Source organism: Anomalospiza imberbis, chromosome 10, assembly GCF_031753505.1.
Source record: "Anomalospiza imberbis isolate Cuckoo-Finch-1a 21T00152 chromosome 10, ASM3175350v1, whole genome shotgun sequence".
Taxonomy (NCBI): Eukaryota; Metazoa; Chordata; class Aves; order Passeriformes; family Viduidae; genus Anomalospiza; species Anomalospiza imberbis.
Window position 1 is genome coordinate 17150074 of NC_089690.1, and position 18234 is coordinate 17168307.

At 37.7% G+C, this 18234-nt stretch overlaps 1 protein-coding gene across 1 annotated transcript in view; it reads left to right on the forward strand.

The window, feature by feature from the left end:
• Positions 1-15616, forward strand: part of CUL3 (cullin 3) — a 55367-nt gene extending 39751 nt beyond the window's left edge. Inside the window, exons 8-16 of the mRNA XM_068200941.1 lie at positions 974-1150; positions 2185-2355; positions 3737-3844; positions 6863-6987; positions 7353-7449; positions 8412-8546; positions 13423-13609; positions 14346-14491; positions 15141-15616. Of these exons, the coding sequence (XP_068057042.1) occupies positions 974-1150; positions 2185-2355; positions 3737-3844; positions 6863-6987; positions 7353-7449; positions 8412-8546; positions 13423-13609; positions 14346-14491; positions 15141-15272 (1278 nt within the window). The 3' untranslated portion in view covers positions 15273-15616. The remainder of the gene's footprint in view (positions 1-973; positions 1151-2184; positions 2356-3736; positions 3845-6862; positions 6988-7352; positions 7450-8411; positions 8547-13422; positions 13610-14345; positions 14492-15140) is intronic.
• Positions 15617-18234: the final 2618 nt, after the last annotated feature.

The window sequence follows — 18234 nt, forward strand, 5'->3', positions numbered from 1 at the left end:
TTCTTTGAGTAATTCTTGAATGGCTTCTTTAAGTAACCGCATATGAATAATTTCTTGAGAACCTGAAGACGTAAATATCACTTAACTTGAAAAGGTTTTGCAGGCAGTCGTTTTCCATGATAAATCTAACTCTCAAGTGAAATTCTCTCCCCTGCCTGCCAAATGCTGTCTCAGTTAAAACCTGTGTGTATCATATATACTTAGCAAGGTGCTCAGGTGATTTGAACATGCTTCCCCCTTCTATGCTCAGTTGCTTTAACCTTGGGTGGAGATCTAAAAACAATGCTGAGAGATGTTTTAGTTCAGAGGAGGTGTTTTAGTTCAGTTCAGGTTCCTGATGCATGTATCTAACTTTCATATGCTCCCAGTGACTCCTAATGATCAGCAAGAAACACACAACTGAATAATGCAGAACATGTCCCTGGACTAAATTAGAGGGAAATACAAACACTGACAAGTTCAGGCCTGTTGTTGCAGTGTGTTTTCTCTTCAAACTTGTTCAGTAGCTCTAGGGATGCACATAATGGGTGCTCAGCCTCAGCTTTCCCACATGCTGTGTTTATGATACTGACTTTGTCCGTGTTGTTTGGAATAGAAAAGGCTTAATGAGTGCAACAAATACCTCCTTTAAGTTGTTGATTCAAAAATACAGGAAGTCAACCTATTTAACAAGGGTGTTTAAAAAGCTTTCTTAATCTGAGAAGTGTGTTATAACAAACTGCACCAGTGTTTGACACCAATATTTTAGCCAGTTTATGTGAAAATTGCTTCTATAAGAGATTCATGGCAGCAATAGAAATTTAAAAAGGCAAATGACATTTTGGATACTTTCTAACAATTCTGAACAGAGAGCATTTCAGAACCTCTGAGTGTAGATCTGGTCTTCTCTATGGCCTCATCTATTATTACTGTTTCCCAGCTTACAACTTCACATCAGTGAAAACGGTTCTGCTTTCTTCTCATTTTTTGACAGGGTTTACTGGACTTGAAGAGTAGGTTTGATCGCTTCCTTCAGGAATCTTTCAATAACGACCGGCTCTTCAAGCAGACGATTGCGGGTGACTTCGAGTACTTCCTCAACCTCAACTCCAGGTCTCCAGAGTACCTCTCATTATTTATTGACGATAAGCTGAAAAAGGGAGTCAAGGGAGTAAGTATAAATCAGCTCAAAATATCATGCTTTTTGCTTTGTAAACTTGGATGGAATTCAGCTAAGCTACTTTTCTAATAATTATTTTTATATTAAGAGAAATGACAATTTTACTTTCAAAAAGGTGTATGTAACACGTCTGAGCTCATAATACTTTGGATCTAAACTTAGAGAAAAATCAGGCATAAGGAAAAATCAGGCATCTTTGTGGCTTGTCACCTACCTCTGAAGCAGCATACCTGAACTACTTGTAGCAGATACTGTCTCAAAAAACAATTAGGTTGTGGGTGATTCTGCAGCTCCCTTATTTTGAAACCTTACATATAATTTCCTTAAGTATATTTATAGTTTGGCAGCTATTCTCATTATCTAATAATTTCTTCTGAAAATTAATTTGGTTAGAGAAAAGGGTTTGTCTTTTCTGCTTTTTACTGTTTTTACGTACCAGAGAACTATTACCATATCTGTCTTCTAGTTCTGGGTACATCTGTTGCCTTCAGTCTTAGCTTCTTTCATGAAATTTTCTGAGGTACAGAATCCAGAACGGGACAGGATGGTTCAGCAGAGGCTTCAGTTACTCTAAATAAAACTTAGTATTAGAGCATACAACTTATGCTTTGGGAATCAAATAGTAAATTCTGTTTTTAATAAAACAATAATTTTATTTGTGTGGCTCTAGACAGGCTTTGCAAAACATGTCTTAACAGTTAAAAGCTTTCATTCGAAATGAACTTTTCTACTCCTAATACTGATTTCCCTCATGCTTTTTTAGGAACTTTTGCTATATTTATCAAGGCATTCTACCCATTTATTGTTTCCCTTTTCCCTTGCTCTTGCCTTTCCCTTCATTTTAAATCTATTTCTTACTCCACTTTATTGAGTTAGTGCACTGTTCTTTCGGCTGTCAGTCATAGGTAGGACCGGTTTTGTTGGCTACTGTTAGACCATCTGCTGCTGTGAATTGCTTTAAGTACTTAGGTTGTGTAAGACACTTATGCTGGAAGACTAAAACCAGCAAATTATTTCTTTTACAGCTAACAGAGCAAGAAGTAGAAACTATATTGGATAAGGCAATGGTTTTATTCAGGTTTATGCAAGAGAAAGATGTTTTTGAACGCTATTACAAGCAGCACTTGGCAAGAAGACTTCTCACAAATAAGAGTGTTTCAGATGACTCTGAGAAAAATATGATCTCCAAATTAAAGGTAAAACAGTACTTGCATACTTTTTAGGAGGTTTTCTTTCTTTTTTGTTTTTCATAAATATGGTTTCTTCTGGTTTTACATGAGATGTATAGATAAATTTAATCTTGATCGCTGCTAAATACTGAGCTGATTTTGAAAGCCCCAACAGAAAATACAAAAGGTTTTTTGAATATTTTCATGGAAATAAAAGGAACGAAGTACTGAAAAGCTCCTGTGATGAAAGTGCAATCTAGAAAAGTTTTTTTATTTCTAAGTTTTTAAATAATAGGACAACTGCAGTGACTGAATTTGAAGACTGTGTTTTGTCCTGGATTTTCCGTTATTCATGGTGCAATTTTGTTATTGCTTGTGTTGTTGTTTTTTAGTTGTCTCTCTCAGCAGACTTGTGATAATGCTCAATTCCTTTTTGATTAAGTGGTTTGTAAAAAAAATCTTCATATCAGTCTCTAGAAACACATTTTCCTTAGCTGGTTAAATACTGATTAAATAGACCAAGAGAGGGAGAAGAAGTTAAAGCCTGAAGTTGAATAGACCTTAAATGGAGTTCTGTTGCAGCTTCTTCTCAAGTTGCATGATAAATGATTAGAGCACTTCTGAAGCAGAGGGATCCTAAAATCAAACTGCACCGATGCTTATTTTTCACCTTCATATTCTGTCAGAGTGTGAAGCCTGTTTGTATCAGATTGCTCCAAATTTCTCAGTATTAATTCCTTCTCAATTATCCCTCCATCACTTTTAGCCTGGTAATGCAGAAAGCACAGGGCACACACGCATTTGCAAGACAAATCAGCGCGCATGCAGTGCCCTCTTTTCTTAGAGAACTGCAGAGTGGTCAGGATGCTGAAGCTAGCAGGCTTCCTTTCCCATGCATTCACAGTACATGTTAGAAACGGGCACACAGTCCTGCCTGTGCACATCCGTCTGTGTGCAGGCGTTCCTGATTGTCACAAGGCCTGGGAATCTTGCTGGGTAATCTGCAGTCAGCCTTCAAGATCAAACACTCCTAGGACAACAGGAGTGTCCTTGTGATATAAATAGGGTTCATTCCCTTTTACAGAATTGTGCTAAAAGCAGGTGAAAGTGTATGTCTTGATTTGATAAGCTTTCACAGTTTTTTAAATAAGATGCAGAAATCTAAGACAAAAACACAATAATGGAGAAAAGAGAAGGAAAGCAAGTAAAGATCTGTGTAAGGTTAGATCTTTATATAAGATAGGAATCTTTTCTGAGATCTGAATGTAATGCAAATGGGATGTCCAGTAACCAGAAGTACAGAAGTGTAATTTTGGGGATTTATAAACTAACTTTAGTCTTGAAGTTTGCCTATCAGAAGCTTTGTTTTCATAGTGCTGGTACAACAAATTATTTTGTGTGTTTTTAGACTGAATGTGGATGTCAATTCACATCGAAACTGGAAGGAATGTTCAGGGACATGAGCATCTCAAACACAACGATGGATGAATTCAGGCAACATCTTCAGGCGACAGGGGTAAGTGCTGGGGTCTGTGCTTGATCTTTTGCTTCAGTACAAACCCTGCACTTGTTGGTAAATGTGTGTGCTGAGAAGGACTTGATCAGCTTGTGCAGATTGTTCCTTTTTTACTGTGTGTCTTATATCATAAAGTGCATTAGCATTTCCTGAAATGCCAGGGTCGACTGGGACTCCACCCGCAGCTCGAGTAGCGCCGGTTCCGTTCCGTGGGATCTGTGCGCCCGAAGGGCCGGGGCCGGGCCGGGCCGGGCCGTGCGTGCGCGGCTCAGCGGCTGTGCCGGGCGGCCCCGCCAGGGGGCGCGCTGTGCCCGCCCCGGCCCGGCTGTGCCGCACTCCGCGGCCCGGCCGCCTCTTCCCGGCTGTGTTCCCTGCAAAGCCTCCCATTCCTCAGGCTTCGTCTCCAGCTGTGATGTGTGCTTTTTGCTAAGAGTAAGAAAAATACTGCATGCTGCAGGTATTTGCAAAGGAAATATCTTATGTTGAGTTTTCCTGACACAATGCCTTTGCTAAAACTGCTATTTTATTGCAAATTTCAAAATTTAGTTAAGTTTTCTTGCAAATTGTAAAATATTGATTTAGTTGCTTAATTATAAAAATTACACTGTCTTGTAGAAGTAGGCCCTTGGAATATTTTAGGGAGACATCATTCTTTCTGAGATACCCGTTTACTTGCTCTAAAACCTTGTTTTTCTGTACTAATACTCAGTAGCACTTAATAGTGTATAATAAACAGCCAGGTAGTTCCCTGTGTGCAGATAAGTAGGGTGAATATCAAACCTGTTTGAGTCAGTTTCAGAAGTCTGAATGCCAGGAATATTTTCATGGATATACTCTGTCCAGTGTCCCTGGTTGTGCAAGGTGATATGATATCTTTGTTGTCTTGAAGCAGTTGGCTGAAATCCTCCTCATCAGCATTCTGTGACTCATCATGAGTAGGAGAACAGCATGTTCTCTAAGGGGATTCAGAAAAGGATAGAGAGGAAGTGGATAAAGGTGTTTTTGGACAGGTAGCTTTACTACTGGTTTGTTTGGTTTCTCTGCTTTAGGGGCCAGTCATGTTTGCTTCTGGAATGCTTGAAATATAAATTTCAATAAAAATTAGTTGGAGCATTCCCATTTTATTCAATAGCATGGCAGGCTTGGACATGTAGGGATAAGAGGAGGTTGTGCTTAAAGATTCATGTACTTTATGTGACAGTCTTAAAATAAGTGAGTTAATAAATTATATCTCTATCTTCTTTTTAGCTATATACAGCTAAGATGAATTTAAAATGTTAACAGATGTTCTGGTAAGCTTTATTTGAAACTTCGTCTTTCTCTTGGCAAGACACCAGCAGTTCATGTGATGGTTTCCTTGTGGTCAGCCTAATCATGGCCTTTTAATGAAATTTCCAGAAGTACTATTTAGGAAATACTGGAAGATTTGGGGGATTTTCTTACTGTTAAATTGCTGGTGATACTGTGTTTTATATGAAATAGTTTGTTTTGCTCCTTTTTAAACAGTTTCAGTACCTTGAATATGTACAATGCCTCCTAGAGGAGTCAGGCATCTGCTTTTCTCTGAATAATCCCATCTGCAAAGTTTCCTTCTGGATCCTCTATCCTGAGATATAGGCAGTGCCAAGGTCTGTGTAGATGATTGGTTTGCTCTCAGAAAGTGGAAAGCTCAGCACCAGGGAAAGACCAGGCTTATAGATTGAGAAATTTCTGTAACTGTGATCCTGAAACATTTTTTGGAGATTGGTAAACACTGGGTCTCTTCAGGGCACTTTCCACTAATTCATACCATTTTTATGCTGAAAAAACATCTTGTAAAATAAAGTGCTTCCAAAACTTTTTTGTGTTACCAACTGCTTAGTGTTTATAATCTATGATGGGAGGCATTCTGAATTAGGGCTGTGTTCTGGTCTGGCAAAGGCCAAAAAATTTTTGGGAAATTGTTGCCATCTCAGCTCAAATGTTTCAGTTCCAGATTAATATATTTTCTGTATCCTTCTGTCTGCACTGGTGGCCTTTTCCAACACTTTGGCTAGATGAAGAAAACTGTTGAAGCTTGTTTAGGTTTGTGGCAATTTTCCTGGGCACAAGCTGGTTGGTGCACACAGGCATTCAGTACACACAATACCAAAACTCTTCTGTAGTGCATGGGAATGCCACTCTGCTATTGAATAGTGAAAGTTTGAGTTCAGGTGGCAGTTTTTGACTTTCTAAAACATAATGTGCTCTATTTCTGTGTAGTGGATTTATATAAGTTGAATATTGTATGCTTTGGGTTTTTTTGTCCATAATGCGTATTCTTTGAAGGTATTGGTTCTACCTCCTAAAGCTGAAAGTAGTCAGTTTTAAGCTTAATACTGCTCAGCTTAGTTGGGATACCTAATAAAGATTGTGCATCACTGGTAGCCAGACCTTTGTCATCTGCCAACACATCTTCATAGATGTGCACTTGAGCTGGGGAATGTTTCCTCACCAGTGCTGAATACTCAGAGCCACGGCTGTCCTTAGGGAAAGAGGGTAGGTGGGCTGTGCAAAAGTGAGTAACTGTTGGCATTGCAGTTCACAGATAAGCTGCCCATGGTTCAACATCAGATAGGCAGTATTTCCTCTCTGCTTCCAGAGAGTACATTTTGAAAGAGTTATTTGGAAACTGACACGTTTCATGCAACCCAGCTTTATTGTATGTCATCAAAAAACCTATTTACAAAGATTTGTTGTACATATCACAAGTTCTGTTTATGATCACAGACATTTAGTTCTTGATTAAGAATTCTTTTTGTTCAATTCTGTATGCTCTTAAATGCCAGAGGGGAATAATGTAGAGAATTTTTGCTGTACCATCTACTCTGATAGTGACGAATCAATGTATTTGTCTGGTTTTGTAAAAAGAACGTTTACAGATATGTCTATTTCTTTTGTAGCTAAACAAAATTCTAAGTATTTTACACTGATACAGACAAAGTGGTGAAACATGGTCTTGTTTTAAAATAGTGTATGTTTTCTTCCAATTATCCTTAGGTCTCACTAGGAGGTGTTGATCTCACAGTGCGTGTCCTCACAACAGGTTACTGGCCTACCCAGTCAGCCACACCAAAGTGCAACATCCCTCCAGCTCCCAGACATGCTTTTGAAATATTTAGAAGGTATGTGTTACTACAGATTTCTAGGTAGAGGTTTAAGAAGGAACTTTCTAAACTTACCTGTACAGATTTTCTTTACCTGCACAGATGTTTTTTAAACAGCTTTACTGTTAAAGATGTGCTGACAAACTGTTCTTTTTCAGCTCATGTGAAAATTGGAGAATGCAATACTTGCATTATGATGCTTGAGGGTTTGCGAGATATTAAATAGAGTTATGACAAAAGTTAATGCTTTGAAAAAGCAAAACATTATAAATGTTTTAAGAATGTTCTCAATAGCTCCAAAAGGCTATGTAACTTTTAAAAGGTATTTCCTCTTCATTACAAAATGTGAGCTATATATTGTTTTCATTTCAATTCTATTACAGATTTTATTTAGCCAAACACAGTGGGCGACAGCTGACACTCCAGCATCACATGGGTTCTGCAGATCTCAATGCCACTTTCTATGGGCCTGTTAAAAAGGTAGAGAATCAAGAGTATATAAATATTGTATCTTTTGTTAAAAGTAAGCAAATGCATTTTTTTGTAACTTCAGAATTTTGTAAAATAATAGCAAACCCATTGAGAATGTAAGAATGTCTTCCATCAGCCTTATAGTCTGATTCTTTCTGTGCGGTAATTTTGCTTTGACCTTTTTTTTCCCCTCTGAATTTAATTTGAATGCATCACTCAGCTTCATCTTTTACTTGTAGAAAAGTAATAAATGTGATCTTGAAGGGACCTCAATTGTTTGAGTGGTTTGGATTTTGACTGTCAGTGAAAAGAAGCTTGTTCTGTACTTTTGCTAAGCCAAGTTTAGCCTGCTTCTTTTATATGCAGAGTGCAATGTAGACAACATTTTTTTCAAAAACAAGAGTCTAGCAGAGTTTATAGAAGTGCAATGCTTAATTTGTTTGTGTACAAGAAAGGAGTTTTATAGTGATTAGACCAGTACTAAAATACTAAGCTAGAACTGGTAATGACATGATGCTTGGGGATGTAGGAGGCAATTTAAAATGAAAGCAAAATTCTTACAACAAAGCATTAATAACATGCACTTGTGAGGATGTTGAAATTTTGTTACTGTATGATAAATACGTTGATAACTTTAAAGATAAGCTTAAGAAAACTTGGAGGGTGGAGAAGTAATGGAACAGGGGCCTCAGAGGTGTTGAAGTCTCCATCCGTAGCAATGGTCAGTGTTTTATTGGTGGCTGTAGATGGCTTGGTGTGGGCTCTGTGTGGGCCTCCAAGCTCAATCTCCCTGGCATTATGAGGCAGCTGCTGGAGGAACACCCTGGTCATGCCCCTAGATGTTGGCTTTTCTGTTACTTCTGTAGGCTGATCTCCTAGAGAAATTTTTCATCATGAAGCTTTGATCTTATCAGGATAAAACATTTTTCAGTGAAGAATAATCTAACAGTAGTTTTGGAATTTTAAAATAGGAAGATGGCTCAGAAGTTGGTGTAGGAGGTGCCCAAGTAACTGGCTCAAATACACGGAAGCACATATTGCAAGTCTCCACTTTCCAGATGACAATATTAATGCTATTTAACAACAGAGAAAAATACACGTTTGAGGTAAGTGGTGTGGATTTCTTACCTGATTCTAAATAATTGGTTTGGGCACCTTCTTGTCCTCTTGAGATAGGCATTTGAAGATCAGGTGTTTCTCATTCTGAGTATGGATCAGGCCAATTAACACAGGAAGCAGATTGTTAGCAATGCACCTGGGAAGCAGTTCTAGGGGAGGAAATTATAGTTCTAGGGGAGCTGAAGGTTTCAGAAATGTTTGAGAATTGTGAGTGGGGTTGTTCTAGGCCATTGAGCTGTAGAAAAGCTGAAATTGCAATGCAGCAGGTGGCTCCACTTCCTCATTTTGTCTTGGAGAAACTGGATTTAGAGGCCAAAGGGTGGAAACGGATCCTGGCTTCTTGCATACCTAAGTAAAACTGGCAGGCTGGACCAGGCTGGAGGATGACTCAAAGAACTTTCAGCCTTTCTCTGGGCTGGTCAGCCAGAAAGGACAGCGAACAAAGGGTCTGGATAGATTCTTAACAAGGAGACTAGAAGGGTGTTGCTGGGAAGGGTTGAAATCTCAGCTAAGAGATGATGAAGAAGGCTTTAGGAGAGGAGGAGGATCATGTGCTTTGTTGTGTGAGCACTATATTGTCAAGATAAATTGATAGTTTTGTTTTGGACATTATCTTCTGTTTGAGAGAGCATTGGCAGCCTTGAAAAGCTGTATGGTTGCAGTTTGAAACATTTGATTTCCAGGTTTTCTCATCTGCTTTTGACTGTGCTATGCATAGTAATCATCTGCCTTTTTGTTTGGAATGTGTTTTCAGCTTATTTGGCATATTTCTAGCCTGTTAATAAAGAAAGTTTCTTTGAAATGGTCGCAGTAGTGATTAAGGAAGGCAGGATTTGATAAGAGACTCTTAATACTGATAATTTAAAATGTTATTTTAGAACACGAAGTCCTGTGTGTTATGAAATCCAGTGCAGGAGCATTACAGCTTTGAGTTCTTTGCAGAATATTTGAGGGAGTGAAAACAAGGAGGGGTACTTAAGAGCTCTTTTTTTTTTCTTGAAGTTGATTTTGAAATTGGGATAGTAGCTGCCTTTTTCCACCAAATTGTAGGCTTAATGAGTAGTAGAGCCTTACCCATATATGAATAAATAACACTTGGGAGAGCAGTGAAAAATACAGTTTTTAATACATGCTCTAAATTTATTTTACCAAGAGCAGATGATAGGTAAATATGTCCATCAGCTTTCAGGTTGTATGTTTTGTTTATTTCTCTTTTGGGAGTTCTTGAGCTCTTGCTTTGTGTCCCACTTGAACTAAAACATTAAGGAGGCATATTTGTGTTGTTTGGTTTCTTGGGTGAAGTGTGTGGGAGTTGTCTTTAACCCCAGCCAGGAAAGCTTATGAACACTTCAGAGGAGAATGAATTTTATCTTTGTTCATTATTATTGGATGGATACCCTGATTAACTGCTGAGTGCTGGGCAACCATTTCTTCTCTGCTGTGTCAGATGAGTGCTTTCAGTGCAGCAGAGCACGTGAGCTGGCTTGTGTGTGCGTGTCTATCCTAAAATTGATAACAAGTGTTTCTGCAGATTCACAGCTCGACGGATTCATCTGAAATTGCCTGCACAGCTGAACAGACTTTGCTGTTTTATTTTGCATTCAGTGTGATTACTAATTGCAAACTTGATAAGATCCTCATAATAATCCTAATAGCCATTAGGCCATGTGATTGAGGGAAAAAATGGGATACTGATTATGCAGAAATTATCCATAAAATACTACGTAAGCTTAAAAGATTGTTGCATCGAAAAATTTCATCACCAAAAAATGTATACATTTATTGTATTCCTATACAGCAGCATTTTATTTGTATATGCAAAATAGCTATTGGCTGTATAGGTGTAGGTTAATGCTACTGAAGTGGAAGAGGAAGAATCTTCATGCAGGCCTTCAAAGAATGCTACTTTTTTCTACAGATTCATTTTCTAATCAGGTCTTATACCCCACATATCTTTCAGTTGATTTATATTACAGGCCAGTGTTTTAAAATGTGAAATGTTGGCATCAGAAATAAGCATGGTTCTTTATTTTTAACAAACAAGAAATACAAATGTGACCATAGTAGAAATTAAGTTGTGGAATCATTCCACAAAAATGAGAGGTTAGAACTGTAAACTAGAACTGTATTAGATTACCTGTTCCCTCTTTTGCTGTCTGCTTTGGAAGGTACACAAGTTGCAGTCTGTCTGCAGTCCAAATAAAAGTAAAAATACTTTTTATTATTTCAACAAAATGACAGTTCTTTTCCTTTGTTTTTTTTTTTTTTTCTGCACATTTTCCTTCTAATAATGTTTCCTTGTATAGAACTGACAGAGTTCCATATCTGGAATGATCTCTTTTGTAGCCCCCAGATAGAGCTATCACTGTGACTGTATAATCAGTACTACTCCTGTGTACAAATCTAATGTGTTTTGTAAAATAAGGCATTTTTGGAGATGAGGAAGAAGTATGCATTTCTCACTGCTACATCAAATATCTACATAAAAATATGTTCAGGAAAACATTATGCTACAGGCTGAGGGAAAGAGAGCACAGGAACATCTGTTATTCCCATTTACATTCATAGCTGCATTTTTTTTATTCAGCTTGAAAATTTTGGCTCCTTCTGAGGCAGCATATTGCAGTGCAATTCTTTGTGGTCCTTACTTTAATGCTGGCTTATAAATTCTAAAAGTGAAATGGTTCAAGTGTGTTCATGGCTCAGCTGCAGAGTGAATTACAACAGCAAATGGTGGTTTATATAAGGATGGGTAGCATGAAACCCCCTCAAATTCCCTCTTGGCTCTTTGTTTCACTTTTGTTAAAAGCAGAGTGTATATATACATGGCCTTGTAGAACTGGTGTAGTTTTGAAAGGATTAATTTTAATTGTTGATCAAAAATCAAAGTTTGGGAGCCTGCATGTCAATGGCATCACATCATTAATAAGCTGGGTTTGGTTTGTAGCCTTTAAGGCTTTTCATTTATCTAAGCTCTAAAATCTTGCACCTTCCCTTGGCTTGTTAAATTTTATGCTGATCAGTCCATTTCAGTAAGATTTTTTTTGTTGTGACCATGTAAAGGATTATAACTTCTTGTGATTTTTTTAATACTACTTTGTACTGAATCTGAAACAAATGTGTGAAGGTGACAACTGTGTTTTAAATAAAGCAGCAAAGGAAAAATAGTAACTTTCTATGAGCAGCTTGAGAAAAAATATTTTGATAGTAGGAAATAGTTAAAATATGTGGATGTTTACAACTTATTTCAAATGGTGTAAGTATTTCTGAATGGATTATGCTAAGAATGCTCTAGGGAACATTTTGGTATTTCCAAATAATCTATAACCAGAAGGTACCAAAAATCCTGAATTTTTAAGATTTTGGACTGGGTGATTTTATTCTTTTTATCTCATTCCAGTTAACTTGAATTTATGTCAAAACCAGTTTTGTTTGGCTTCATGTAAAGTCACCACTCTGTAGTGTTGGGTCAAGTTAAAAAATAATGCCTATTTTGTCGGAGCCTTGGCATCACAGAGAGCTGGTAGTGAGATGCTGTGTATGAGGTGTAGTCTATTTCCTGAAAAAAAGTCTGAGTCAAAGCCACTACGTCCAAATCATTTTTATTCTATGTTGTCAGTGGTGTCTCATGATAGAAAAGTGGTTGTTTTTTCTGGGTTGATTTAAGAAATAACTTGAGTATACTCAAGAAATAACATTATTTGACAGAATTTAGTTTGATTTTTCTGTCACTCTTTAAAGAACTGCTGTTTTTAACCTAAGGTTATCACATATGGACTTTTGTGTCACGAGAATCAGGAGTTTATGGGGACAGTGTAAGGGCATAATACTACCCTTGGAGCCACAGTTGGGGAAGCTGAGAAGGGGATAGCTTTTGTGGACAACTGCATGTCTGTGAGATTTTTTTCTCTTGAGCTGCTACTAGTCCCTCAAGAGTCTGAATGGGAATGTGAAATCAGAAGTGTCTGCAGTTTTCTCGGGCTAGAAATAGGAAGAAAAGAGATGAGAAGAAGTGAAGTTCTGCTGAATGGGAGTTCAGTAAACACATTAGGTCTGAGAGAGCAGCATAGTTGGCCTTCTCCTAGAGCATATTAAGGCATCATTCTGCATCCAGTGTAATTTATTTAGTAGCTCGTGACCACTGTTGACTTGCATAACATCCATCTCTCAGCTGACTCTTGAGAGCACAGACAGAGGTACACCAGGTTATGTACATGTTTTACAAACAGTCTTCTTCAAAGTTCATATGTTTGCTGCACTATAAGGGGCTCTTTTTGTATTTCACCTGGAGAAGTCCTAGCCAAAGGCATCTGGGCTGTAAATAAATTGTTGGAGCTATTCAGAAGGGTGGGAGGTATGATGATCTAGAGTATTTGTATGGTACAGTGAAACCAGACATTGTTTGCTCCATTTGTAAAGATGCTCCATTTGTAAAGATGATCTTTTTAACAGTGTGCCTGAATGCAGAAGTATTTGTGCAGCTCTTGGTCAGGAATGGTCATGATTATCATGGATGTTTTCCATCACTGAGTTAGGCAGAAGATTTGGTTTCACCCTGTTCAACAAACCCTGGTAACAGTTAACAAGCCCTTTCAGCCCTCTCAGAAATTGCAGGGAAATGGAGCAGCTGGTTATTCATTCTTCTCCTTCCAGCTCATGGTGGCTGTTCATTTGACAGAATTCACTGAGTGCTGACCCAGGTGGATCATTTTGCACAGTACCCACTGAGACCTTGCTGCTGAATGAGTTCTGACTTCTCAAGTGCCACAACTGTCACAGTATTACTTTTAAACAATCCCTGATGTTGTGTGCAACACAAAATACTTCTGCCACAGCATAAGCTAACTAAGTATTCTTCTTTAGGAAATTCAGCAAGAAACTGATATCCCCGAAAGAGAACTGGTTAGAGCCCTACAGTCCCTTGCATGTGGCAAACCAACACAGCGTGTTCTCACAAAAGAGCCCAAGTCAAAAGAAATAGAAAATGGTCATATATTTACAGTGAATGATCAGTTCACATCTAAACTACACAGAGTCAAGATTCAGACAGGTAAGTCAGCTTTATATTCTACTCTCTTGCAGTCTCAAATCTGCCTTAAAACTTCAAATTAGGTTTTGCAGGATTGATGTCCACAGAGGCAAAAGGAGAAACTTTTTTTTCTTGGTGATTAATTGCATCAAAATGAAAATTTAAATGCCAAGAACAGTGTGGAAGTCAATTAAGCCTTTTACTTTACAAAATATGTAATTATCTCTTATAGGAAATACTGAAAGAAAAATAAAATTCAAATTAAATAATAAAATTTAAAATGTGCTACTGATTGATTCAGAAATAGGAAAATTGCCTCATAAGTTGCTGTATTGCAGTGAAATGAGTGGTGTTTTTAGCCCATGATACAACAGCCATTTTCAAGTACCAGGTAGCTTATAATGGTTTTGGGCAATGATTTGGGTTAAGCAAATAAGGGAAGCTGAGTGTGTAATAACCACTTCATTAACTTACAGAAGTGCTGGTGCTTGTGCCTGTAAGCAGATTTGAGTACTGTTCAAATTTTAACATAGTAGTAATTAAATAACAGTTTATCTTGTCAGTTGCTATCAAAATATGCCAGAAAGTGTTAGTATGTTCTTGTGGCTGCTTTTCATTTAAAAAAATCAACTTTGAGAATGTCAAAACTCAGGAAAAATATAACTTGATGTCTAGATGAAGTAAATAGTGATGCTAACACACAATGAAATATATTTTAATTTTGCTAACATAATCTACATTCTCTATTTTCTTTAAGTTGCTGCCAAACAAGGAGAATCTGATCCAGAAAGGAAAGAAACAAGGCAGAAAGTAGATGATGACAGAAAACACGAGATAGAAGCTGCTATAGTTCGGATAATGAAATCTAGAAAGAAGATGCAACACAATGTGCTAGTAGCAGAGGTATGCTGGTCCAGAGCTTTGGTTTTGCTGTTATCTCATTAAAGTTCCACAGCTCTTACTAACATGGTCCTGAAAGGCTTTTGAGAGATGCCATATTTAACCCATCCTTTCTTTTCTCCATGTCTATCTGGACACACACCTAAATCCTTACCCTTCACTTTAGGATGTACTTCAGGATGTACTCCTGAATGTATCTAATTTTCCTTCCTACTTTTAGTGCCGTTATGTTAAATTGCTTGAAAAGCAAACCAGTGTGCTTTACATTATTTTTGGCTTTGATCATGTTACTGGCTGTTGGGTCCAGGTTTGAGAGATTTGAGCTCTCAGCAGAGAAGCAGTCCTGCTGCTTTTCACTGCTAAGCTCACACAGCTCCAGGACATTGTACATTTAGCACTCCTGAACTCCCTTAGAGCTGTGAAATTGGGAGCATTCTCAGGTTGTGACCATGCCTCTGTAGAACTTTGAAACATACCCCAACACGAGCAAGCAAGTGGAGGGACTGTCAGAAGTCTGCAGGCTGCTTTTTACGCTTCGTAGTTGTCACCATCTGTGTCTTAATAAACTTTTCTGGTTGTTGTGTTCTGTTAGGGTACTTCAAGATCTTACTTGTGCTGTGATTTTATATTGTTGGGTTTTATTTTGTTTTAGGTAACTCAGCAGCTGAAGGCCCGATTCTTACCAAGTCCAGTTGTTATTAAAAAACGTATTGAAGGACTTATTGAGAGAGAATATTTGGCACGAACACCTGAGGATCGCAAAGTATACACTTACGTAGCATAAAATGCGTTCAGAAAATTTGATTTATTCTTGGACTATACTCTTCGCATGAACTGGGAAGTTCTTTTAAATCATTAATATTAAGACAACCATCTTCTCTATTAAATTACAGTACATGTTCTAGACCAGATCAAGCCTTTTACTCCTTTTGAGAGTTTTTGACATGAATTAATTGAGCTTCAGGCTTTTCAACGTTATCCCTGTAGAGATCATCCTTACAATTCTTCGGGAAAATGTGAATGTGCTGCGTTTGTTTTCAATACTGTATGAAAACAGAGAAATAAAAATGACTTTAGAAAATACAGCTCATTTAAAAAATAAATTTGTTGGAATTTCATTTCCCCAGATCTTCAGTGTTGATGTAAATGTGTTTCTGTAGTGTTGCTTAGCACTTCGCGCATTGTACAAGTTGGGTTTAAAAGAAGCCACAAGTGGTAAGGCAAAATTCCCACTTACCTTGCTCTGCTTCAAATGTTTTTTTAATTAGACATCTTTAATTTAAATACTTGCTAATTTTTTTGAAGACCCAAGAAGACAACTTGAGCATGCTTCACTCTTCCAGGTGCACTCACTGTTCCAACAACATGAATCAGGAACTTCTGGGGGCTCAGAAAAGACCGTAATAATTTTGGTTCTCCCTTCTGTAATTTGAGTTCTTCTAAATTAAACTCTATATTGATTAGGTTTTTTTCTGGTTTCTTTATAGGAAAAAGGATAAGATTTTAGTGTGTATAAACTGTATAATAATTTCTGCTGTTGTACTCACTGCTGATGGTGGATTGTACAGGGCGATGTTTTTATTTCACTAAATGTAGACAAAATAAATTTAAAATAAATGGATTTAGTGTACACAAACAACTAATTCAAGTGTGTTAGAGTACAGGGTTGACAATCTTTTGGAACTAAATACTGTCCCCTGGGGATGTACTGGGATTATATTTTGTTAATAAACATAATAGATGGAGCTGTAGCCCCAGGGCTTCCCATCATAAATGCATATTTCAGGAGATTAAATTGAAGCCAGCGTGCACTATTTGTTTTTAAAAATGCATTTTAAACATGCAATAAAAAATTGTTACTGTAATGAAATTTTTAGTTCTTACCCTGGAACTTTTTTCTTCTTGACAGTGTGCTGCAAAAATAGATTAAAACAAGCAGTTTGGTGGCATCATTCTTCTCACAGTTAGAAATTTTTGAGTGTGCATTGTACTGCAGTTTTTATTAAACCATATTTCTGACATTCCAGTGCACATATTCTGTGATTTCCCAGCCATAGCTATTTTTCTGCTTTAATTCAAAACAGTATTTTTTGTCTTGGTTCACATTACTTTCACCCATAGATCTTGAAGAATATAGCTGGGATGGGCTTTCCAATATGAAGAGCTGGAAATGAAGCAAAAAGAAAAGCTTGGCTGTAGAGCATCTGCCAGAGCAGTTCTTGATGGGCTGTGCTAAACTAGTGCGTGGTGCTGGTGCAACGTTCCAGTGTGACTGGAGAGTGTTTTTCACAATGTGTCCACAATTTTACCCCTCTCCAGCCTGTTAAGGTACAAGTCCTGGCTGCTGTTCAAGAGTAGGATATTTCTTCTAAAGTGAGGGACTGGAATTAGGATGATATTTTAGCTTGACTATTTGGAAGCTTTTTTATGAAGCTTTAAGTTTACTGCACACCCCCGACACACCTACACACACACAGAGTAGTTTTTGAATCAGCAGAAGGAGGTGGTGGCTGAAGAAGTTTCTTGCCCTTGTCCATCAGGAATTTAGCTCCAAAAGAAAAGAGCTGGGCCATTGGCCCTATTGAAAGGGTGTTTGCTGGCTGTTACTGAATCACCTCTGTGTCTGCACAGTGTAGGCAAATCTTCAGCAGGGATGTGGTCAGTGTTTAGCCAGTACAACAGCACTAAACACAGGGAGCTGATCTGGGGGTTTGATTTTGTTGAAAGTCATCAGAAACATCTTCCTCAAAATGTAAACCGCTCTTCCGTGTACCAATATGAAGGTTTTCCTTTATGTGTTACTAACTCTTTATTAGCATCATTGTTGTGATGTTGCATGTTAATGTTTTCCCATGTGCTATGCAGGGAGAAATGGGTTTAAGTCCTTTTCCCTGAGAAGTTTACAGAGACATGAGTGTTGTGATTTGGGACAGGAGGTCTTTGTCCTGTGCATTGCCACTGTACTGTTGTATATCAGCTGAAGTTTCTTGCTTCTGGGGGCTTTTGGAAGCGCTGAGGCTGAATGTTGTGTGAATGACTGTATAATTAGGTGTCAAAGAGTGTTTTTAAAAGCTGTGTGGGCAAGAGTGCTTTCCAGAAGAACAGCAGGTGGTGATGGCTGTCTTCAGTAAAAAATATCAAAAGCATAGTTTCCATTTTAATAGAATTTTGAAGACACTATTCAGGAAGAGACTTCTGGTGAAGTCAGATTTCAAAAATATGCCCTTTACCATTGAACATGAGGTAGAGGATTGAAAAATGGAGAATGTGAAAGTTCCATTAAAAGAGATCAAGACATCACTAGGACTGTGCTTAAGGTGAGTTTGATGTTTACATGTTTGTATGTCAGTGGGATTTCATTTACAGTCTATTGTAGAATTCTGCTAATCCTTATCTAATTTCAGTTCTTTATTTCTACTTAAAGCTTCTCTGTAATTTTGTTAAAATTTCATTAGTAGGATTGTAGTTACATGTGTGAGTGCAATTATTAGTAAGTTTGGTTTCTTTGCATTAATGTGCAGTTAAATGCACTTAGAAGACTTAATAAACATGAAGTTTAATGCTTTAGAATTTTTAAAATTAAAGTTAGGGTTTGAGTTTTATAGCTGTTTGAAGATGTGTAGGCATGTACTTTTCTTGTACGTGAGTTTATTTAAAAGGATTTAGAGTATTCCTCATTTACCACCATAACAAATGTGATAATCCTGTGGATCCCTGGTGCAGGTCTTGCTCTTTTCCATGTTCAC